We start from the raw sequence: 25,555 nt of genomic DNA on the forward strand, positions 1-25,555 counted from the left end.
AACAGTAGGGGAGAAATGACTCTAGACTTAGGGGCCAGTTAGACCCCACTCCAGAGGGAAAAATATTTGTCCTGGCACAAGAAGAACCTCCAAAAACATCAACCTTCAGAAGATACTGAAGCAGATTTTGATGTTTTACATCACGGCTCAGGACTCCATGAGTGTAAAAGAATATATTGCCCAAGTAGCACAAGTTTAGTGCTGTACAACAGAATTCTGGTCGGCTAGGCCAGAAGGCACCATAAAGATCACAACCAATAAAAAAAAGCAGCAGAAACAGTAACTGCATGGTGATGTGCCTATTGCAGTGCATTAGATAGAGCAAGTAGGGGCCCATCTCCACCTCTCCCGGACAACCTCTTCCTGTCGACTACATGCGGTATTATGAGGCACAAGTGTTATGTGCATGTACAATGTAACCAATGTGAATGCACCGAGAGGTAGCAGAAGCCCAGCATTACGGAAGACAGTGGGAATCACACGAAAAGACACGAGACCTTCATCAATAACAATTTTCCGTTGTTCCCAATGGTAACATAAGTCTCCTGCTTTTTCATTCATTCTTCAGCAATACAAAGAATAACATATACTGCACATTATAAAGGTCAATGAGCATCATTTCCCTTCGTAGCACAATACTCCACAGAAATAAGAACTCCTACAATGCTACCACTATGTCTTTGTCAATACAGAGATTTGTTCATTAAAGCTAATAATGCAACCTTTTGTTGGATTACGAAACTCCAGAAACCCCTTCAGAGGGTTCTGACTTAGTATGTTTCTACCCAGTGCTTAAATGTCTCTGCAAAAGGGAAAAAATGAAAGGGTGAATTGTAGGAGGAAAGAAGAATAGTGATTGACTAGATAGTACACCTAATATTGAAGGCCTACCATTGCAGCAGAAACAGCCAATTCATTGACCCCTTCCAGGCACAGCCATTATTCATTTTGGAGCTTCTGTCCACCTCACACCTTCTTCAAAGGGACATAAGTTTATTTATTCGTTAATATAATCGCATGAGGTCTTGTTTTTTTGCATAATGAGCTGCAGTTTTGAATGACGTCATACATTTTATCATTCAATGAACTGAAAAATATAGTGTTGTGAAATCACAAAAGAAAAATGCAATTCTGCCTAATTTTTTTTTATTTTGTTGTAAGGGTGTGTGTATACATTCAGGAATTGGCAGCGCTTTGGACGCAGCACATGTCCACTCCATCCAAAGCGCTGCCGGCTATTGAACGCAGGTGATTCCGCATGTGATCACTGAACCGAGCAAATTCATCGCATCCAATATATTGTACGGGTGAAACGTAGCTTGTGTTTCCCCAAGAGAAAAAGACATGCTGCAGTCTGGAAAGACGTGCTGCATGTCAGTCTCCGTGGCTGAGCCACGGGCGTCTGTGCACGCATAGTGGACACGGGATTTCTTGAAATCCCATCCACTAGGTTGTAACATCTGGAAGCTGCGGGTTGGACACTGCGCAAGCACGCAGCGTCCAACCCGCAGAAATTACGGATCTTGAGCACATACCCTAAGGCGTTCATTTTTTGGTAAAACTGACCAATTCTGCAGGTCAGTGTGATCAAATTTGTAAGTTTTTTTTTATTACGTTAGTGATCAATAAAAATTCAGACATTTGCATGAAAAAATTTGTTTTTTATCACGATTTTTTGACACCCATAATTTTGATATTGTTCTTTCAACTGAGCTGTGTGAGGGCTTGTTTTTTGCATGTCAGGCTGTGATAATTATTGGGGTTTTTTTTTGGTGCATTTGATTTTTTTAGAGCATTTTTTGTGACAGTGCAGCGACCAAAAAAGGTAATGAGAGTACGGTCCGTGTTTCACAGATGTGTGAAGTCAGCAAAAAATCCCCTTCAAGGCAACCTTTCGAGTGAGCTCAGCACTAGAACCAAGCTGTTCTGATTATTGGCATGTAACCCAGGTACCAGAACCTTACCCACCACACCTTTATGTCACAGCAGCCAAAATTCAGCTGTCACCTCTGCACTGGATGGATTGCTATGTACAAGAAGGAAACATTTGTGGATTGGGTTTAATTCCAATTAATGTAATGCAAAAAACAAACATATTAAAGGGGATATACAAGTTTTAAAAATGGATACCCTAAGTAGGGGCTGTGCTTGGTACTGTGGCCTTGTCCTATTCACGTGAAAGCAGCAGCTTGCTCAGCACCATGGCCACGTTTAAGAAGTTCTGGGCTAGGTTGTGGTGAGCCTGACCCACACTGACCTAATATGAATAGTCCATCCTAAGGTTAAAGAAGACATTTTTAAAGCCTGCATAAGCCCTGTAAGCTATAAATGGCTTCATAGACCATGAAGTCTTATTCATATAGTACAGCAATAAGAAGTGTGATGCACTTGCCACAACAATCTGATTTAGGGAAATGTAGTACCGTATTTTTCTGACTATAAGACACACTTTTTTCCTCCAAAAATGTGGAGGGAAACAGGGGGGTGTCTTATAGACCAGATGTATCTGCTCTGGCTGCGGAAGGGGAGGTGGGGGAGCAGCGGGTCTGCTTTTAATGTAACATGGAAATCTAGCAAACGGGTCAGTGTGTGAATCTGGATTAGGCTACTTTCACACATCAGGTTTTTTTGCTTCAGGCAGAATCCAGCTAATGTTCCAAAAAACGGATCCTTTGTAAATAGTGGAAAAACTGATGCAACGGATCCGTTTTTCTGCCGGATCCAGTTTTTGATTTTTAACAAGGAGAGAGAGAGACCCCAGAATGTGCATGATTTTAATGGAAAACCGGATCCGGAGGCCGGATTCATCGTTTCACATCTCCGTATCATACGTTTTTGGCCGGCTCCGTCACTGTGCGGTTTTTTTCGCCGAACAAAAAAAGTTCCTCTGGACATTTTCTCCGTCCGCTGGAAACGACTATTTGGACAGATCCGAAAAAAAACGGATGAAATGTGTGGCCATCAAGCGCAATCTGGCGCTAATACAACTCCATGAGAAAAAAAACGGATCCGGTGTAAAAAAAAAAAAAAAATATTCGTTTTTTTCAAAACTTGCTGGATTATGCCTGAAACAAAAAAACTGATGTGTGAAAGTAGCCTTATATTTGTGCAACAACAAAGCAGTTTGGGTTATGTTTTTTCATACAGAACAATTCACCTCAGTAAACTAGAAGAAGAGGGGACGGGAAGAAAAACATTAGACTCGAACAAAGAAGACCCAGGAAAACATACTCAGAAGGGAGGTAAGAACATTTCTAAAACAATCCACAGCGAGGAGATTGGAACAAAACAAAATCCTCTAAACTGCATGCTCGCAAACGCCAGAAGCCTGACAAACAAGATGGAAGAACTAGAAGCAGAAATATCTACAGGTAACTTTGACATAGTGGGAATAACCGAGACATGGTTAGATGAAAGCTATGACTGGGCAGTTAACTTACAGGGTTACAGTCTGTTTAGAAAGGATCGTAAAAATCGGAGAGGAGGAGGGGTTTGTCTCTATGTAAAGTCTTGTCTAAAGTCCACTTTAAGGGAGGATATTAGCGAAGGAAATGAGGATGTCGAGTCCATATGGGTTGAAATTCATGGAGGGAAAAATGGTAACAAAATTCTCATTGGGGTCTGTTACAAACCCCCAAATATAACAGAAACCATGGAAAGTCTACTTCTAAAGCAGATAGATGAAGCTGCAACCCATAATGAGGTCCTGGTTATGGGGGACTTTAACTACCCGGATATTAACTGGGAAACAGAAACCTGTGAAACCCATAAAGGCAACAGGTTTCTGCTAATAACCAAGAAAAATTATCTTTTACAATTGGTGCAGAATCCAACCAGAGGAGCAGCACTTTTAGACCTAATACTATCTAATAGACCTGACAGAATAACAAATCTGCAGGTGGTCGGGCATCTAGGAAATAGCGACCACAATATTGTGCAGTTTCACCTGTCTTTCACTAGGGGGACTTGTCAGGGAGTCGCAAAAACACTGAACTTTAGGAAGGCAAAGTTTGACCAGCTTAGAGATGCCCTTAATCTGGTAGACTGGGACAATATCCTCAGAAATAAGAATACAGATAATAAATGGGAAATGTTTAAGAACATCCTAAATAGGCACTGTAAGCGGTTTATACCTTGTGGGAATAAAAGGACTAGAAATAGGAAAAACCCAATGTGGCTAAACAAAGAGGTAAGACAGGCAATTAACAGTAAAAAGAAAGCATTTGCACTACTAAAGCAGGATGGCACCATTGAAGCTCTAAAAAACTATAGGGAGAAAAATACTTTATCTAAAAAACTAATTAAAGCTGCCAAAAAGGAAACAGAGAAGCACATTGCTAAGGAGAGTAAAACTAATCCCAAACTGTTCTTCAACTATATCAATAGTAAAAGAATAAAAACTGAAAATGTAGGCCCTTTAAAAAATAGTGAGGAAAGAATGGTTGTAGATGACGAGGAAAAAGCTAACATATTAAACACCTTCTTCTCCACGGTATTCACGGTGGAAAATGAAATGCTAGGTGAAATCCCAAGAAACAATGAAAACCCTATATTAAGGGTCACCAATCTAACCCAAGAAGAGGTGCGAAACCGGCTAAATAAGATTAAAATAGATAAATCTCCGGGTCCGGATGGCATACACCCACGAGTACTAAGAGAACTAAGTAATGTAATAGATAAACCATTATTTCTTATTTTTAGGGACTCTATAGCGACAGGGTCTGTTCCGCAGGACTGGCGCATAGCAAATGTGGTGCCAATATTCAAAAAGGGCTCTAAAAGTGAACCTGGAAATTATAGGCCAGTAAGTCTAACCTCTATTGTTGGTAAAATATTTGAAGGGTTTCTGAGGGATGTTATTCTGGATTATCTCAATGAGAATAACTGTTTAACTCCATATCAGCATGGGTTTATGAGAAATCGCTCCTGTCAAACCAATCTAATCAGTTTTTATGAAGAGGTAAGCTATAGGCTGGACCACGGTGAGTCATTGGACGTGGTATATCTCGATTTTTCCAACGCGTTTGATACCGTGCCGCACAAGAGGTTGGTACACAAAATGAGAATGCTTGGTCTGGGGGAAAATGTGTGTAAATGGGTTAGTAACTGGCTTAGTGATAGAAAGCAGAGGGTGGTTATAAATGGTATAGTCTCTAACTGGGTCGCTGTGACCAGTGGGGTACCGCAGGGGTCAGTATTGGGACCTGTTCTCTTCAACATATTCATTAATGATCTGGTAGCAGGTTTACACAGTAAAATATCGATATTTGCAGATGATACAAAACTATGTAAAGCAGTTAATACAAGAGAAGATAGTATTCTGCTACAGATGGATCTGGATAAGTTGGAAACTTGGGCTGAAAGGTGGCAGATGAGGTTTAACAATGATAAATGTAAGGTTATACACATGGGAAGAAGGAATCAATATCACCATTACACACTGAATGGGAAACCACTGGGTAAATCTGACAGGGAGAAGGACTTGGGGATCCTAGTTAATGATAAACTTACCTGGAGCAGCCAGTGCCAGGCAGCAGCTGCCAAGGCAAACAGGATCATGGGATGCATTAAAAGAGGTCTGGATGATGAGAGCATTATACTGCCTCTGTACAAATCCCTAGTTAGACCGCACATGGAGTACTGTGTCCAGTTTTGGGCACCGGTGCTCAGGAAGGATATAATGGAACTAGAGAGAGTACAAAGGAGGGCAACAAAATTAATAAAGGGGATGGGAGAACTACAATACCCAGATAGATTAGCGAAATTAGGATTATTTAGTCTAGAAAAAAGACGACTGAGGGGCGATCTAATAACCATGTATAAGTATATAAGGGGACAATACAAATATCTCGCTGAGGATCTGTTTATACCAAGGAAGGTGACGGGCACAAGGGGGCATTCTTTGCGTCTGGAGGAGAGAAGGTTTTTCCACCAACATAGAAGAGGATTCTTTACTGTTAGGGCAGTGAGAATCTGGAATTGCTTGCCTGAGGAGGTGGTGATGGCGAACTCAGTCGAGGGGTTCAAGAGAGGCCTGGATGTCTTCCTGGAGCAGAACAATATTGTATCATACAATTATTAGGTTCTGTAGAAGGACGTAGATTTGGGGATTTATTATGATGGAATATAGGCTGAACTGGATGGACAAATGTCTTTTTTCTGCCTTACTAACTATGTTACTATGTTACTATGTTACCTCAGTGGCATAAATAGGGCAAATGGGAAGGAAATCCTAAGGGCATAAGCTGCAGTACTTTGCTCTGCCCTCAACAGGGCAGATAAGTACGTCTGCGCAGGAGCGCGATGCTGGAGAGCCATGAACCAAGCAGGAGGGCGGCGATCATAAGAAGATGGGGGGCGCCGGACCCGGACCTGCGACACCCATTGGACCGGACCGCCCTGCAAGTGAGTATAATAAAACTTATTTTTCAGGTTGGATCAGGGGCTTATCTACAGGATTATAGAATACTGTAGATAAGCCCTGAAAGGCGGTGGCCGCATCTTATATCGGCAAAACCTGGTGACAGGTTCCCTTTAAGACAAAACATAAGGCAGAAAGACCCACAAACAAGCAACAAGTGAAGCCATCTGCAGTGAACGCCAGGTAAAGCATCACAAAGAAGCAAACCCGGCGACTGGTGACGTCCATGGCTTCCGGACTTCAGGCAGTCATTGCCTGCATAGGATTCTCTACAAAGTATTAAAAATGAACATTTTATTTATGGTAACGTTAATTTGAACAATTTCGTTTGAGCCCCTGGTTTTTGTATGGTTGCAATTCTTAAATGTTTCACATGATATTTTTGTTCAACCCCTTTAATTATACCTGAAAGTGTACACATCAATTGCATCTCAGTTGCTTCATTTCAGGTCCCAAATAGTGCCATACAGAGCCCAATTCACGAAGATTCGCTCGCTGTCCAAATACTTCTGGACCTAACTGTATGTCAGGAGCTTTTCTTGACGCATAGTGTATGGTTCCCATTGGCCCGTATTCACCATACAGACACCAAAAGTATGTTCTTTCAGCTCCATCCGACAGGTAAAGGAAACCTCAGCAGACTGGGCTCTCCTACTGTGAAGGAACGTACACCACACATTACAGCTTTCCTTATAGAGACAGCGGCCACATACACAGCCTCTCACATCCTCCTGGAACGACTCAGTAACAGACCGCTTATTTCACACAACCAGAATAGAGAGATGACACATGGGATTCCCTGTGGACATCATTGCTACAACAGAAGGTGCAAAAATAACCTTCTACAGCATGGATGGCACTAGATGGTAACCTCGCAGAAGCAGCTGCCTTTCCAGACAACCCACACTTCTTGCATCATAAGATATCTAAGAGGCCGCCATACTCCAAGTACTAGTGAAGTAGTGACAACAATGTACACGTACTAGTAGGCACAGGTTGTAGAAGAAGGAATATGATGCCAATAATACATACCTGGCCTAATCAGGCAGATTTAAAGCACCACTCCAGCATTTTTTATTGCCTCGCTGGAATGGTGCTTTAAATGTAATCCCACTGCCCTGTCTGATATTCACCTGCTTCTGCCTTCATCCTTTTCCAGCGTCGCTCCACTCCATCTCCAACAAAAAGTCACCTGCCTGCAGCTCCAGTATTTTATGGGGCACGCCGGAGGTCACTTTTCAATACAAATCTATGAGACCCTCGTTCTGGCTGTCTTAGACTTGCATTGAGAGCTTGTGACGTAGCTTCTACCTTCCGGCCAGTCAGAAGCTGCACTCATAAGATAGCGCTACAGGATCGGAGAGGTGCAGAGAAATGGTGAAGATGCCTGAGGGCGACTAGATGACCGGGGGCAGGGGGCTTAAAGCACCACTCAAGCGCTGGGAAAAAAAACCGCTGGAGTGGTTCTTTAAGAACACCTAGATATGACTACAGATATATACAAAACTAACTGTGATGGTTCAAAATAAAATAACATGGTTTATAAACGAAAAATATAGAACTATAAATCCAAGCATTTCCATTTCATCATCAGCAACACTAAGCCCAGCATCAGCAGGTCTGGGCATCCTAGGGTTCCCAAGGCACCCGCACCACCACTTCTGATCCTGCAGCTACCAACGCTATTGTCAGCAGAAGTTAGCAGCTGGTGGCAGCAACGTAACATACAATGCTGCACCAATTTCTAAGTCTCATCCTGCCATCTTCAATATGAGCCTTCCAATGTATATGATCATATATAATTCACAAAGACGCTTCCATCTCATATTAAGGCATATGGGTGTCATACAGGACAGTTCCTTAAGGGGTGGACCAAAGTGAAAATTAATTTTCATCCTAAATCCCTATTTAGCACCATAATCTAAACTACTTTCTAATATACTGTACTTGCATCAAAAATTCCATATCCTTCCCTAACTATACTAACTGTTTTGCTTTTTTTTCCATTAACTTTTTGATGATCTTTGTTAGAGAATTCTACTGCATGTGGAGACACCCAAATAAAGAGTCATCAGGGGGAAGAGGATGTAGTGATCAGTGACGGCACTGGGCTCTGCACGCCGGGTATTCTGACAACGCACTGGGTTGCTGGCTCGTTACTGCTGACTTGAGCCTGCAACAGAGAGTGTGCTGTCACTGTGCAAGGCTAGCCCAGCCCCTGCAACGAGCGTCACTGTGCAAGGCTAGCCCAGCCCCTGCAACGAGCGTCACTGTGCAAGGCTAGCCCAGCCCCTGCAACGAGCGTCACTGTGCAAGGCTAGCCCAGCCCCTGCAACGAGAGTCACTGTGCAAGGCTATCCCACACCCTGCAACGAGCGTCACTGTGCAAGGCTAGCCCAGCCCCTACAACGAGCGTCACTGTGCAAGGCTAGCCCAGCCCCTGCAACGAGCGTCACTGTGCAAGGCTAGCCCAGCCCCTGCAACGAGCGTCACGGTGCAAGGCTAGCCCAGCCCCTGCAACGAGCGTCACGGTGCAAGGCTAGCCCAGCCCCTGCAACGAGCGTCACGGTGCAAGGCTAGCCCAGCCCCTGCAACGAGCGTCACGGTGCAAGGCTAGCCCAGCCCCTGCAACGAGCGTCACGGTGCAAGGCTAGCCCAGCCCCTGCAACGAGCGTCACGGTGCAAGGCTAGCCCAGCCCCTGCAACGAGCGTCACGGTGCAAGGCTAGCCCAGCCCCTGCAACGAGCGTCACGGTGCAAGGCTAGCCCAGCCCCTGCAACGAGCGTCACGGTGCAAGGCTAGCCCAGCCCCTGCAACGAGCGTCACGGTGCAAGGCTAGCCCAGCCCCTGCAACGAGCGTCACGGTGCAAGGCTAGCCCAGCCCCTGCAACGAGCGTCACGGTGCAAGGCTAGCCCAGCCCCTGCAACGAGCGTCACTGATGACAGTTACTGTCTATGGTTCAGTGGAAAACACTGGACTGCACACACTCTACATGTATTTGGTTTTTCTCCACATCCAAGAAACTCTGATCACCATAATTGGACGGATTTTCTTGGATGAGAAGAAGAAGAAAAATAAAATCGGTCATGTGATCCCAGCCTAAGGATAGGCCATCAATATCTGATCAGCTGGGGGGCACAGCAGCCCCGTCATTTCTATACTGTGGAAAATCAATAAAAAAGTAGTGGCCTAAGCTTTTAAATTTATGGTGCCAAGAACATAACTTTTTACAATTCTTCAAAATGTATGTTTAAAATCATAAGAGTATAATATGACACCCCGGATACCAGACTATGTAGAAAACTTAATAATTGCTCATTACATGTAGACATGGATAACACCACAAACTGTACTGATCAAAATGGTTAATAGTCATCCCGAACAACTCCATCATGCATGCCCCCAAAGATGTTGGCCACTACTTGGACAACTTCTTCTCATACCCCACTCTTGGTCCCCATAAAATAATGAAGCTTATACTTACCTCCCGTGCCAGCGCCGTTCCCGCAGTGTCGGCACATGGTCTCCCGTGCTGTTGTTGTGACACGTGATGCCGGAGCCCAATCACCGCTGGTGTCGCTGTCCGCGCCTCCTGTCGAACTGAGCAGGAAGAGGAAGTCCGAGATCAGATGCAGCCCAGACTTTCTCTTCAAGTCCGAAGGTGGGGGCAGTAACGCCGGCATCTCCTGTCACAACAACCCCAAGAGAGCGAGTGCTGACAGCGTGGGAGCGGCGCCAGCATGGGAGGGGGGTATAAACTTTATTATTTTATGGGGCCAAACATTTTGTTCAAAATGGGTTGTCCTAGTAGTGGACAACCCCCTTAATACACGCAGAGAATGAGCAAATACCAAGAAAATAGATATATTCCTTTTTATACAATTGCAAAATTGGTGCTAATGAAAGACCTCCCCGACAAATGGGGGACTAGCTACAGGACACGATCACCCCCTACAAAAGCAACAAATGCTTGTACATAACCAAATACTATAAAGAAATGTTGGTTACACGCAAATTGGAAGGAAGGGTTTGGATTTCCGGTGATAGCGAAAAGCTCACCTGTTGGAGCAGACAGCCCAGAGGAGAGCAGCCGCTGATGTCTCGCAATTCCCTTTTGGATAGAAGCAGTTTTCAGTTGTGCTCTTGTCAGGACGAATATAAGAAATCCATGGTGGAGACAACCAGGACCAGTATTCGGAAAATCACCACGGCTTCTGGTCTGGCTTCTTTATGGTTTCACTGCTGCAGGCACTTGATGGTTTGGTCGAATGATGACTCCTTTAAACCTTAATGCATTATTGCAGGATTCCAGTCTGAAGATTTTAAAATAACAGAATTGGGCAATATCAGAGACCCCTCGCATTCAGTTTAGCACTGCTCGGTGACAGCCTTCATGCCTTTACAGTCTTAATTCTGCACGATCTGAAAGCCGGAATCTGTGGAGACACAGCACATAACTGATGTAAGTACTACAGCAACGTAACATATGTTTTATAGATGCTAATAGGAACATAATTAATGAAGAACATTACACTTATTTCTGTGAATGTTGATGATTATAGCTTACAGGCAATGAAAACCCAAAAGTCATTATCTCAGTAAATTAGAATACTTTATAACACCAGCTTGAAAAATTATTTTAAAATCCGAAATGTTGGCCTACTGAAATGTATATTCAGTAAATGCACTCAGTGCTTGGTTGGGGCTCCTTTTGCATCAACTACTGCATCAATGCAGCGTGGCATGGAGGCGATCAGCCTGTGGCACTGCTGAGGTGTTATGGAAGCCCAGGTTGCTTTGATAGCAGCGTTCAGCTCATCTGCATTGTTGGGTCTGGTGTCTCTCATCTTCCTCTTTACAATACTCCATAGATTCTCCATAGGGTTAAGGTCAGCGGATCTCCCTACCCAAGAGAGACAGCTAGATAGAAATATATAGAGCAGTCACATTTGGGTTGGGAGAGCTGCCGGCCAGACTGAGAATCGCATTACAATTTATACAGCCGTCTGACTGCGCCATAATACTGGTGGAAATGCAATGATGAAGTGGGCTAGTCTGCAAAGTAAGTATAGTTTCATTTTGTTTGTTTTTTTGATGAAGCATTCTGGAGCCAATAATAAGGGGCTTCCAACTGGCAGCTGTTTGCAGGGGTCCCACCTTTTGAAACTGTGGGGATCGTTCTCAGCCTGCCCTAACATTTTTACTTTCCATATAATTTCTGATGACGCCAAATGCCTACAAACACAAAGAAATGTGAAGCTCATTACCGACACAGGAACTATCCATAGTTATAATATTATAATTATTACGTCTCTGCTAAGACATAGCAGATGGTGATGTGGCTGACTTCATCCGTGTTATAACATGATGTGCATCGATAGAAACCTTCAACTGAGCACCAGGACAGAAAACAAAAACAAGAAATCAATTACGGTACCTATAACCACCCATAACCCGAATGCTACAAAGTACCATTACATAACATGAATAACCCGACTGTAACATCATCACCTCTAACATGACAGCGCTGAAGGCTTTGTGCACTTCACTTCCTGCCACAAGCCACAGTGCCACCGCACCATACTGACAGTCAGACATAATACATTACCCATACTGAGGGACAAAAGCTGCTGAATCAGCTGCCATCAGCACACGGCCACATCGCCCTCATTTGTTGGAAGAACAGCTTGCAATGATCTCACAGATTTTACTTTACCAATGGAAAAGAAGAACACTGAAAGCACAATATTAATAGGGAGTATAGATAAGTATCTCAAATTTAACAAAATAATGTATAGGAAAGAGCTGCAAACTGCACTTCCATTTACAGAGGGACTCTGTAAAAAATATATATATAACTTGTGTTACGTATCTTTTTTTGCACTTGTTTCCTATGATGGGTTGATCCATGTAGATTTTGGTACTGTCAAGCATATACGTCCACGGCCATAAGCAGAGAATGCACATAGCCTAAAATACTGTGATGACTAGTTACACATCAGAAGCAAGTATCCTGAAGATTTTTGTCACGGGGATATCTCTGGTTTCATGCACTCCTGCACTGGTTAGAAGTACCTCATCATCTTATTAAACAGTGCAGTTTTTTCCTTGCAGGCAGTACAAGGGTTAATCTGTTCAGTTGAAGCTCCTGGAGCTTTCCTACCAGGATTGTCTCAGCTGTTCAGAGTTGGCCACCCCCTCTGCAATATATGCTCACCTCTGGCACTTAGGAACTGCCAGTATTAGTTCTTACTGCCTGGTTCTGGAGTTGGAGATGTAGTTTGTGGTTGGAGTTGGCATTTGGAGATTGTTTAGGAAATTGTTACTTGGAGTTTTTTGTTTGTGTGTACATCTTCATCCTCTCCTATTTGGTTTCTCCATCCTTTAACTCCCCTGTGTCCCACTCAGTTTGGTGAGTGTATTTTGTATGATTGATATTTTCATTTATCCCCGTCCGTCTTCACTTGTTTGTCTGGTTAGTGTTATCCTATACACTTCAGCTTCCCACTACCCTGGGTGGGGGAGGGGACGGATCAGGGTAGATATCTCGGAGCATAGCAAAGCATGAGAACCGAGCATTTCCACCTTAAAGTGTAATCCGGGGGACAGGGACAGACCAGAGCACTCCCTAGTTCTAGGGACCTGGTTAGAGCCCAAAGTTCCAACACCGTCATGACAATTTTAATGTTGCAGAGTAAACTCAAAATGTCATATTGGATTTAGTTATCAGAGCAAATTGTGGAAAAATTTGTTGCCAAACTTTCTGTAGTTAAAAATACATTACTCTTTGGCCTCATTCATACAGCAGTGAATCATGAATGCGCTCTATCAGTGTATTTTTCACAGACAGAACATGTATGCATTATAGCCTATAGGGCTTTTAACATTTCTGTGCTGCTTTGTGCAAGGTGCCCCTGCAAACAAATCAGGATGGAATGTCAGTTTTAACTCCAAGTCTTGGAGCAAAATTTCCTGTACAAGTCTATGGGTCCATGAAATTCACGGAGAAGAAACGGATGCCATTTGTGTGCAATTTGTATGAAGTCCATTATTAAGAATTTAGCAAGTAAGATAAACTGCAGTTTTTTCATCAGTGAGAAAAAACTAATGATAAAAACTGACACACTGACCAAGCACTGATGAAAACTGGATGAAAACCACTGATGAAGAACAGTCTGTGTTTTTAAAAGGCCTTAATGGGATTGCAGGCAAGTGTATGGATTACTGCAAGCCCCATTCAGAGAAATAGTACAAATGCAAAAATGTCAGCAACAAACTAGCCTAATCATTTTCTGCACAATATGAAGTTACCTTTTAAGCATTGTAGACCTTCTAAATGCAGTGTATCATAAAGGGATCGGTCTCTGTGATGATGCAGTCCTATCAGAGGACAGCGTAAAGTAGTGACAGAGAACCATGTTCCAGCAGTGTTATCACTTGCTTTTTTTTTAATTTGGCATATCTTACGTCAGAACACCTTTTATTAAGGCTGGCGTGCAAAAAACAGTCTTCACTAATCGGAGCTGAAGACTTTTGGAAGACAATAGACCCTTTTGGTCACATGCTGCACATCATATACATGTATATAAACTATTCTGATATCTAGCAAAAATTAAAAAATATATATTTGAGACGAAACTCCACAAATACTTTAAGATACATTGTGATCTTCACTTTTTAGAATTATTATTGTTATCAGTTAAGCACCACTTCAATCAAAATGGACATCATCAAGAATATTCACTGTTCCACCCTTTCATGGTCATCATAAATTATGTAACTTAAAAGCTTCTTTTACAGACTGACACTAAGTGGCGCCATTCCTGGCAATAACCCTCCCTTGGGCTATGCCTAACACAACTTTAGTGACAGAAAAGCCACCATACAGTAAGTTTTTTTTCCAGAAATGTCTGTAGTATGTGTATGGATGTCTACAAGCCTGCACCATACTACGCCTCTGATCTAGTTCTAGCGGAGAATAAGTGGAAAACAGCTCTCCACAGTCATCTATAATAGTTAATGTTACAACTCTAGTTACATATATCACAGTAGCCACTGGACATAACGTACGGTGAGATCTGATTATAAGCCATGGAGATGAGCCACTGCAGATGTGTGCAATGGAAGCCACGCAATGCGACCACAATGAAAGCATATCAGACCGCAATGAACTGCAACCTTCACCCTACAGGCGGTGTTGGGGAGACCACAACTCCCAGAAAGCACTGAATCTAAAGCAGCCTAAGAATGTTGGGAGTTGTAGCTTTCAGACAGTTGGAGAGGCACTGGTTGCAGGTCACTGTTTTACAAGAGCAGACATATGAAGGCGTGCATACTCAGTACCTACATAGAGAAGTCATAACTTCTCCATCTGTCACCAGGACAGCTCCAGACTTCAGTGTAATGCCAGCTCTACACCGGGACACCCAAACCTACATGATGGAAACTGCTGACTAATAATGGACACACTGGTGGTCTGATTTCTACAAAATGTCTCTACTGCCAGTGTGAAGAAGATGCCAGAATTTACAATGTGCCGATGTAGCAAGTGATCCCAAGAATTACAATGTGCTGGTGTGGGGGGAGATGACAGAAATTACAATGCATTGTAGAGGTCGCTGCCAGGAAGAACAATGTGCCGGGGTGTGGGGGGCGATGCCAGGAAGAACAATGTGTCGGTGTGTGGGGGGCGATGCCAGGAAGAACAATGTACCGGTGTGTGGGGGGGGCGATGCCAGGAAGAACAATGTACCGGTGTGTGGGGGGGGGGCGATGCCAGGAAGAACAATGTGCCGGTGTGTGGGGGGGGGGCGATGCCAGGAAGAACAATGTGCCGGTGTGTGGGGGGCGATGCCAGGAAGAACAATGTGCCGGTGTGTGGGGGGCGATGCCAGGAAGAACAATGTGCCGGTGTGTGGGGGGCGATGCCAGGAAGAACAATGTGCCGGTGTGTGGGGGGCGATGCCAGGAAGAACAATGTGCCGGTGTGTGGGGGGCGATGCCAGGAAGAACAATGTGCCGGTGTGTGGGGGGCGATGCCAGGAAGAACAATGTGCCGGTGTGTGGGGGGCGATGCCAGGAAGAACAATGTGTCGGTGTGTGGGGGGCGATGCCAGGAAGAACAATGTACCGGTGTGTGGGGGGCGATGCCAGGAAGAACAATGTGTCGGTGTGTGGGGGGGATGCCAGGAAGAACAATGTGTCAGTGTGGGGGGGATGCCAGGAAGAACAATGTGTCAGTGTGGGGGGGATGCCAGGAAGAACAATGTGTCAGTGTGGGGGGCGATGCCAGGAAGAACAATGTGTCAGTGTGGGGGGCGATGCCAGGAAGAACAATGTGTCAGTGTGGGTGGCGATGCCAGGAAGAACAATGTGTCAGTGTGGGGGGCGATGCCAGGAAGAACAATGTGTCAGTGTGGGGGGCGATGCCAGGAAGAACAATGTGTCAGTGTGGGGGGCGATGCCAGGAAGAACAATGTGTCAGTGTGGGGGGCGATGCCAGGAAGAACAATATGTTGGTGTCATGTACACAGAAACAATGCAGACACGTAACCTGGAATCCAGAGGAGCACAGCAGCGATGTACATCCGTGGGAAACACAGAATACACCGGTGGGCGCAGGGGGAGACTCACACACTCGGGTACGGTCCATCCATGCACAGTGCGGGGAGACATATGTACACACATCCTGGGCAGCACACACATATACTTACACCCTGTGACTGTGGCCGTTACCGGGGAGCTCGGGTGAAGGGTCACGTGTCTGCACGGGTCCGGTAGGGGCTGCAGTATACACTGGCACACGCACACTTGGCGGAAGGTGCTCGCGGAGAGACACACAAGCACGGAGAGGAGAGGGCGCGCCGGGATGACGTCAGTCGCTCGGCAACAACTAGTGCTGTCTCGTCGCAGGGTTAAGTGACGTCATCTGCGAGAGCCGGAAACGGAGTCTGGAGAGACGGTGTGTTGAGCTGCGTGCTTCTTGTGGCTACTTCTGTTGTTAGGAGCTGCGCTGCACGGAGCAGGTGCAGGGCCGCCGTGTCTCCCGCTGCCTGTGCCCCGCTCCTCCCGGGCCCCGCTCCTCCCGGGCCCCGCTCCCCCCGGGCCCCGCTCCTCCCGGGCCCCGCTCCTCCCGGGCCCCGCTCCCCCCGGGCCGCCGCCTGTGCTCCGCTCCTCCCGGGCCGCTGTTATTACTGTGGTCTGCACTGGGTGTATTCCATGGAGGCGGTTGAGCCGTCCGGCCAGTGGTGTGTGACTGTTGGAGGGGAGCCATGAGCGCTGCCACCGATCCTCCAGCATCCCAACTGTTCCTCTGACTAGGTGGCCTGGTTTGACCTCTTGCCAGACCAGCTAATTCAGGTAAGAGGTGGTTTTCGGGGGTCCCATCCAGTGGTCACAGGTTCCTGACCTCGCTACGTCGCGGGTCCACAATAACCCGAATCCCTCCACAGCTCCTGGTCCCTGAGGAGACATTGCGGTCTTCTCCATCCTGTAGTGTTGTATCTATACCATCTTATACTTCTGCTTTTTTTGTCTTGCAGGGACCCTCCTGTCTGAGCACCGTCTCCTCCAGCGGCATGTGTCCGTCTTCTACCCTCTCTATTTATCCGCACATCATTTAATTGCATCTTTCTGGACCATGATAGGTCTCCTTTGGTCTAGGCTTTGTGGATTAGACAGCCCGCTTCGTCTCAGACGGGCAGAATCCACACGAAGGGTGCTTAGCCTGGAGTTAAACAAAGACCGAAATGTGGAACTAATGCACGAAAATGGAGTTAACAGTCTGGACATTGAGCCGGTGGAAGGACGATATATGCTGTCCGGTGGTGCAGATGGCATCATTGTCCTTTATGATCTGGAACGTTTGAGTCAGACGAGCTCCTATACGTGTAAAGCCCTGTGTAAAGTGGGCAAAGGCCACCCTGATGTTCACAAGTTCAGCGTGGAGACCGTTCAGTGGTACCCACATGACACTGGCATGTTTACATCTAGTTCATTTGACAAGACCCTGAAAATATGGGACACAAACTCCTTACGACTAGCAGAAGTCTTTCAGTTTGACGGGAATGTTTATAGCCACCACATGTCCCCATTGGCAACAAAGCATAGTCTAATCGCAGTTGGGACCAAAAATCCCAAAGTTCAGCTATGTGACTTGAAATCTGGCTCCAGTACACACATATTACAGGGTCATAGGGGGGAAGTCCTATCGGTCTGCTGGTCTCCACGATATGATAATATCTTAGCCACTGCAAGCGCCGACAGCAAAGTTAAACTATGGGATGTCCGCAAGGCGACTGGCTGCCTCACAACGTTGGACCAACACAATGGAGAAAAGTCTAAATCTTCATCAGAAGCTACCAACACTGCCCACAATGGAAGAGTGAATGGGTTATGCTTTACAAGTGATGGTCTCCATCTCCTGACTGTTGGCACCGATGACCGGATGCGCCTCTGGAACAGCGCTACTGGGGAAAACACTTTGGTCAATTATGGCAAAGTTTCAAATGACAGCAGAAGAGGTGTCAAGTTTACAGTTTCTTTAGGTTGTAGCCCAGAGTTTGTGTTTGTACCGTATGACAGTACAATTGTTGTGTATACCATTTTCTCTGGGGAAAAAATAAGCGTATTGAGGGGCCATTATAATGATGTGAGCTGTTGTGTGTTCCAGCCTCACTTCCAGGATCTTTACAGTGGCAGCAAAGACTGTAATATTTTAGCATGGGTTCCAGCAGTAAGGGAACTGCTTCCCAACGATGACAGTGAAAAGTTAAGGTCACAGGCACATCTGCATCCTGCCTTTCAAGATGCCTGGAGCAGTAGTGATGAGGATGCATGAAGCAATAGTTTACATGAAAATAAAAGATCGAAAATGTTTTATGGTGAAATTTATTAGAAGGAAATATTATTTGTATTGATAGAAGTTGCCCTCTAAGAATAGTGATAGATCACACTTGCCTTACCCCCCGCACAAGCCCTAAACACTCATGCTGTGTTTGTCTAATATTAGGTGCATTTTTTTTCCATTTCCCAAATAGCTAACTCCAATAACAGAGGTAATAGGAGATGCTGGTATCCTGCGCTGCTGGTTGTAGAATCAAGAAAATCTCTGCACATTTCAAAGTACTATTACCCCTTCATCTGGAGAACCACAAAAAATTCTTTGGTTCTTCTGAAGAAGTCAGAGTACTTAGAAAAACAAAGGGATTAGACCGCACTGTACCTCATATGTCGTGTAGTGGATTTCTTGATTCTACAACCAGCAGCACAGGATACCCTCATCCCCTCTTACCCCAATACTACCTAGGATCCTCCATCGTGGGGAGCTGCAGCAGTTGGATATCATATCCTCAAACCCCATTAGTGTTGTGTCTCACAACCGCAGCAGGTGAGCAGCACCACTTTACTCACCACATTGGTGTCTCGATAACACCCTATTGTGCAGATTTGTCCCCGCAGCCGCCTCAAAATGTTACTAAGCTGTTTGTGGCCACATTTTTTAGATCCCTTCTATATGTAAAATGTTTCCTCCTCTGTGATCGGCTCATTGAATGGAGATCCAGCTGACTAATCCCCATGAATCAGTGGTTACTTCTAGAACAGGCTCCTGGCAAATGCTCACTTTCGCTGCATTAATCCTATATTTCCAATGTAGTGTTACTTAAACACCGTTTCAGTTTAACACTCCACAATATAACAACTGGGCTGTTGATAAATATATCATATTAGCAGGTATTAAGAATATTAGTACACACTAAGGCTTATATGATCCTAGTGCATTATGGTGGTGGTATTCAGTACAGGACAGCAATAAGTGTTGGGCCATGATAAAGACTTATGAGTTTGCCACAACTAAAGTTGAAAGAATTAAAAAGGTCATGAAGGAATTCTGTATTGCTGGATCTGAGAACGGCCAGGAAGACATGACACAGTATTCTAGATATTCCAGTTAGCACTGCAACCTTTTAAAGGGGTTTCCCACTAACAAAGTACATTTTAATCAATAGCTCTTGGCATAAGAAAAATTCCTTAATTGGATGTGTTAATGTTCCTGTGCTGAGATAATCTTATAAATTTATTGCTTTATTATAAATGCTCCCCTGCTGTGTTCTGTGTAATGGCTGTGTCTGACAGTTCAGGGACATAGTCTGATCATGAAAGAAGAAAAATAAGCCAGCTCACCCGTGATGCATAAAGCAATTTTCGGGAGCACGGACCCGCTGTGTCCAGGCATATAAAGTCCAAAAAAGAAGAGAATGTCCAGCTTCACCGAATCCGTAAAAGAGTTTTCTTTATTCACAAACTTTGAACATAGAGGATACAGACTTCAGCACGAACCATATGGGTAAGAATCTCAACGCGTTTCTGGAGACTAAGCTCCCTTAATCATGACATTGTAAAAGACCCATGTGTCCCACTTAAATAGCCCTGAACAAGAAAACACACCGGTGGGGTAAATGATTTACATAACTAGTTTAAAAAGTGGGCGTAAGATGAACAGATATGGAATTTTTTATAAGGGAGCTTAGTCTCCAGAAACGCGTTAAGATTCTTACCCATATGGTTCGTGCTGAAGTCTGTATCCTCTATGTTCAAAGTTTGTAAATAGAGAAAACTCTTTTTTACGGATTCAGTGAAGCTGGGCATTATTTTCTTTTATAGTCTGATCATACCACAGCTCCTGGGCAGGGGAGGAAGAATTAGGCCGGGATCATGTGTGAGAAATGCGGCCGAGTCTCGCATGTTAATACCCGGCATTGCCGTCACTCAGGAGCGGAGCGTGCAGCTACATGTATTGCTATGCGGCCGCACGCTCCACTCCTGAGTGACTGCGGCAATGCCGGGTATTAACATGTGAGACTCGGCCATATTTCTCTCATGTGTGATCCCGCCCTACGTCTATACAGACTATAGAATAACGGAGAGATAGATAGATAGATAGATATCTTTTTATTTTAACACATCCAGTTGTGGAATTTGTTATTCCAAGATCTGTACTTTGTTCATGTGATAACCCTGTTTAGTATCCTGTCCTGCATTAATTAGCATATGATCACACCATAATTCTTGCTGGGCAGCGTATGGTTGCTTTGGCAAATGTACTTCCCAATGAGCAGAGGTGATTCCACGCCTTATGTCAGTTTGGGTGTGAGTACACATGTACAACTCCTTTAAGAGGCTTTTGAAAATAGGGCACTTGTCGTTTTTTCTGGATCAGCAGGGGTGCAGCTACTCTCAAGTAGTGCGCTGTGGAGAGGGTGGTTTTTGCATAGCTATGTATCACACCTATCATTGTCATGGAACACTCCCTGCTGCACCAAATTCTCATCTATATTTTTTAGGGTTTTGATTTAATGAATTCAGATTGATGAATTCGCCTCAAAGCTTTCCCAAAGTTACAAGTATTGTACACATTCAGAACAACAAGAAATTGCCTGTATAATAACACCACGCCATTGTTGTACGCACAAACTAATGCTGCCATATCTGTACCTGTTTTTTGTGTCTGTAATTTTATTTATTTTTTTACATTTATTTTCCTAATTGTTTCTTCTTAAAGTGTACTTATTACTTAAAAAAAAACATGACACACCCTTCAGCATTAAATCCATGGTGGTCTGGGTTCAGAGACCTCTACCGATTGCTTAAAAAACAGTACCTAAGTCATCAAGCAGAAGTCCTCAGTGCTTTAACCACTTCGCCAACATCCCCTGCAGGGAAATGCATACATTTATATTATACCAATGTTTATTCTAACTTTCAGGTATAGCAATGTTAGTGATTCTACAAAATTGAATATTTTCAAATCGCCATCTACACCACTGTTCACATACACAGCTGGCAGGCTGCATTTCTAGCTACTTGCATAAGAAAATAATTAATATGTAAGAGAATTAAAATAGTAGTGGTGTCAGTATAGTCCCTGCAGCAGCTCCGATATTACCAGCCAAACATTAAGTGAGCAGTAAGGCCACCTTTTTTACTACCTATAGTACTAGGAGAATTTAAGGGGGTTGTCCAGGCTTGGTCAGACATGACGGATTTCTGAAGAAGCCTGTCTACACATTGAACTGAATAAGGCTGAGCTACAGCATCGTACACAACCTGTGCACGGGTGAGGCAATGTTTTGGAAAGAAAGTTACCATGTTATAATTCAGGCAATAAAAATTGTTGCCAAGTTTAGAAACCTATGTTCATATACCTTATTGGGAATTTCTGAATATTGTATAGTGCTGGTTCTGGACCTGGCCCGTTCCACATTATATACACAGACCTTTAATACAAATAGGCATGACATAATAATTTATTTCTGCAGTAAAATCTGCATCTATCTAATCTAAATTGATTTTGTGCTAATTTTCCACTTTGGCATAAAAAAGAGATGGACGTTTCTGCTGCTGGAAATGTAGTTGCTCCACGCTATGGTAGTTAATGGCTTTATTACACGCCTTAAGTTCCTACTGAACGCTTTCAATAATACACGACGAGGGTTTTCTTTTACTTTCCAGTATATTTACTGCTCGATTTCGGTACTGAAGCAGTATCTCATTTATGTTCTCTGAGTCAGTCCAGGTCTTTGATGAATACTTAGTAAAATAGTAAATGTTCTCTGGCATATTGTTTTTGTGTAGACCTCTTAGGACTTGTAGTTACTGTTACTTTTTCAATAAAAGTCACAAGGCTTCCATCCATGGAGTCTCTGTTTCTTAATCTGTTGACGATCAACATTTTGGGCATCACCAACCACAGCCTCCCAGACGTTGGTTAAAGGTTCTCTGTCAGCACAGAATGATTGATCAAAAGCAAGTTCCACCGCTTAGTGTTCCATTTCAGGGCCAATCATTTGAATAGACCTTCCCACCTGCTTGGTTTTTATCAGCCCTTCTCTGGCTCTATGAAGCCATAGCTGTTAAAGAAGAAGGAGGTGGCAATAGAGAGCAAGCAGATGAGGTGTATTTTAAAGGGAACCTGTCACCTGAATTTGGCGGGACCGGTTTTCGGTCATAGGGGCGGGGTTTTCAGGTGTTTGATTCACCCTTTCCTAACCCCCTGGCTGCATGCTGGCCGCAATATTGAAGTTCATTCTCTGTCCTCCGTAGTACATGCCTGCGCAAGGCGGCCAGCATGCAGCCAGCGGGTTAGGAAAGGGTGAATCAAACACCCGAAAACTCCGCCCATATGACCAAAATCTGGTCCCGCCAAATTCAGGTGACAGGTTCCCTTTAAAATGATTGGCCCTGCAATGGTGCACCGAACACCTGTACTTTGTTGAACAGTCATTTTGTGCTGACAGTCTCTTTAACCCTTTCCCGACATGCGCCATATATGTACGGCAGTGCAGGAGATACGTTCATGCAAACTGCCATATAGATAGGGCGCTGTGATCGCGCGGGCTCACGTTGAGCGCGATCGGGTGGGTTCTATGTGAGAGCTGCGCACAATTAGTGTTAGCACCAATCGCGGATGTTTAACCCTTGTGATGCCGCTGTCAATAGTGACTGGGGCATCGCAAAGTGAGTGAGCTCCCTCTGTGCTCTCATCAGCACAAAACAATGTAATCGCCTTGTGTCGATGGAAACCCCGTGCACAAATATAGCTGCAAGGCTACCGTCCCTGGGTGACCCACCAGCTCATGCTGAGAGCTGATACTCCTCCTTCCTGCATGTCAGACGCTGCTCTAGTTAATAAAAAAAAAAGTAAATGAAAATTGTAAAAAAAAAATTCTACATCACAAAATGAAAAATATTACTCAAATTTATGAAAAAAAGTACACACATTTGTTATCGCCACGTCCAGAATAACCCGACCCATAACACTGTTCCAGTAGATAACCCCATCAGTGAACACTGCTAAAGACAATTTTTTTTACGTCTTTTTTAGCCCAGTTTCACACGTCCTGATATTTCCAGTAAAAGAGATGTCTGTGTGTGTACTATGTGTGGCAACTGTGTGCCACCCGTATGCCGCATCAGTGCCACACGGACGGCTGCTGGGGAAGAAGCACTACAGTAAGCGCTGTTCCCCAGCGGCTGGTGCTGAAGATGACTCTCATCATTCGCCCCTACTCTGCCGGCGATCATCGCGAGCAAAGGAGAATGATGAGTTATAATAAAGACCGAAAGATGACAGCAGGTGGGGGCTTTTGGGACAATTACTCCCATTATCCGACACCTGCTGCCGCTAATACCAGTGGCAGCAGGAGCGGATGATCGGGCTATTCCACAGCTGCTGCCTGAGATCTAACGAAATGAATGAAAAACCCAACTTGGGTCCCCCCCCCCCCTATTTTTTTTGAACCAACCAGACAAACCTCACAGCTGGGAGCTACATCTCTCAGCTTCAGCAAGGTTGGTTATCAAGAATAGAGGGGTCCCCACACTGTTTTTTAAATTATATAAATACATTTTAAAAAATGGCGTGGGGTCCCCCCATGTTTGACAACCAGCTTTGCTAAAGGTCACAGCTGGGGGCTGCTATTCTCTGACTGGTAAGGGGCTATTGATATAGCCTCCCAACCCCCTTCCCCCCCCCCCCCCCCCCCCCCCCCCCCGGCCTAAAAACAGTAGAACCAAAGATAACTATACATAACTAAACACTAAATACAAAAATGTAGATGATTTTATTTGGAAGCATCAGGATATGTGCACATGTTGCGGATTTGCCTGTGGAATTTTCTGTGCAAATTCTTCCTCTCTTGGCAAAAAACGCAGTTGAAAATACGCGCGGATTTTCATGCATTTTTTTCATGCGGAATTGTATGCGTTTTTGTAAGCTAAAAAAAGATCTATTAACAAAAAAAATAGAATTGTGATGTCATTTCCTTGTCCAACCCCTTCTTTTACATACTCCATTGCATAATAATGTTTACACACACAGATAGATCTATAGATAGATAATACCAAGCCCGATGTTTAGTAATAAACATAATAAAATGGTACATAAAGAGTTAAATACACACACATACACAAAATCTGCGTTAGGCCGGGGTCACACTTGCGAGAAACTCACACGAGTCTCGCACCTCAGTTCTCGCACTGCCGCCAGCGCTCGGGACCGGAGCGTTCACCTGCATAGAAATGCATGCAGCCGCACACTCTGGTCCCATGTGTCGGCGGCAGTGCCAGGTATTGAGGTGCGAGACTCGAGCGAGTTTCTCGCAAGTGTAACCCCAGCCTTAAATGCAATATCTGTTTAATTTAAAAAAAATGATGTGGGCTCCCTCACAATTTTCAAAACCAGAGAGGGAAAGCCAGCGACTGGGGGCCGATGTTTATAGCCTTGGAAGGGGTTAATACCCATGGAGCTTCGCAGGCTATTAATATCAGCTCACAGCTGTGTATTTAGCCTTTACTGGCTATTAAAATACCGGAGCCCCTTAAAAAATGTGGGGTTCCCCTATAATAACCAGAAAAGGCTATGCAGACAGCTGTGGGCTGATATTAATAGCCTCGGAAGGGGCCATGGATTTTGCCCCCCCCCCCCCCCCAGGCTACAAACACCAGCTCTCAGCCACCCCAGAAATGGTGCATCTGTAACATGCGCCAAATCTGCATTAGCCTCTCTTCCCACTTGCCTTGTAGCGGTGGCAAGTGGGGTAATAGTTGTGGGGCTGATGTCACCTTTGTATTGTAAGGTCACATCAAGGCAGCTTAGTAATGGAGAGGTGTCTATTAGACACCTCTCCATTACTAATCCTATAGTTATAGGTTAAATAAAGACAAAGCCAGAATAAAATATTTTAATGAAATAAAACCACACACCTTCCCATATTTATTATACAGCTAATCCATGTGATGCCCTCGATCTCCTGAAAAAAAAATAAAAAAATAAACCAACACAAATACTCCCTGTTCCGATGTAGTCCATTTAATAACGAGTGTCCCACGACGATCCCCCTGTAGAACTGTGACATCGGGAGATGTCACTGTTCTACAGGGCCTCCGGCGATGCACTGATAGGAGGTAATAGCTCCTGCAGTGCCTCACTGAAGAGGTCACCAGAGTTCATGCTCTCACTTTTCGGCTCTGCTGCGTGATAATTGTCTCACACAGAGTTGCCGGTGACAGAATGAACTCAGGTGACCTCTCCTGGCAGCGGAGGGATACATCTCCTGTCAGTGCATCGCTGGAGG

The 25,555-nt window shown here is 44.6% G+C and overlaps 2 protein-coding genes across 3 annotated transcripts in view; one reads left to right on the forward strand and one right to left on the reverse strand.

Annotated features, from left to right (window-relative positions):
* Positions 1 to 16,298, reverse strand: part of FBXW7 (F-box and WD repeat domain containing 7) — a 303,144-nt gene extending 286,846 nt beyond the window's left edge. Inside the window, exons 1-2 of the mRNA XM_069744067.1 lie at positions 16,136 to 16,298; positions 10,482 to 10,858 (exon numbers count right to left, since the gene is read on the reverse strand). The gene's annotated coding sequence lies outside the window, so the exon portion shown is untranslated. The remainder of the gene's footprint in view (positions 1 to 10,481; positions 10,859 to 16,135) is intronic.
* Positions 16,272 to 22,115, forward strand: ERCC8 (ERCC excision repair 8, CSA ubiquitin ligase complex subunit). Of its 2 annotated transcripts, none has more exons than XM_069744071.1 (2): positions 16,272 to 16,383; positions 16,964 to 22,115. In XM_069744071.1, exon 2 carries the CDS (start codon positions 17,062 to 17,064, stop codon positions 18,259 to 18,261), a length of 1,200 nt encoding a protein of 399 aa, XP_069600172.1. In that variant the 5' UTR covers positions 16,272 to 16,383; positions 16,964 to 17,061; the 3' UTR covers positions 18,262 to 22,115. The 2 variants fall into 2 exon arrangements, with proteins under 2 accessions (XP_069600172.1, XP_069600171.1); XM_069744070.1 differs by lacking the exon at positions 16,272 to 16,383 and adding an exon at positions 16,655 to 16,781 and having other exon boundaries at positions 16,964 to 18,394.
* Positions 22,116 to 25,555: the final 3,440 nt, after the last annotated feature.

This window comes from Ranitomeya imitator, chromosome 1, assembly GCF_032444005.1.
Source record: "Ranitomeya imitator isolate aRanImi1 chromosome 1, aRanImi1.pri, whole genome shotgun sequence".
Taxonomy (NCBI): Eukaryota; Metazoa; Chordata; class Amphibia; order Anura; family Dendrobatidae; genus Ranitomeya; species Ranitomeya imitator.

Excerpts from the sequence above, each read along its gene's own strand:
- ERCC8 (XM_069744071.1), top strand. The coding sequence starts at position 17,062 with ATGATAGGTCTCCTTTGGTCTAGGCTTTGTGGATTAGACAGCCCGCTT.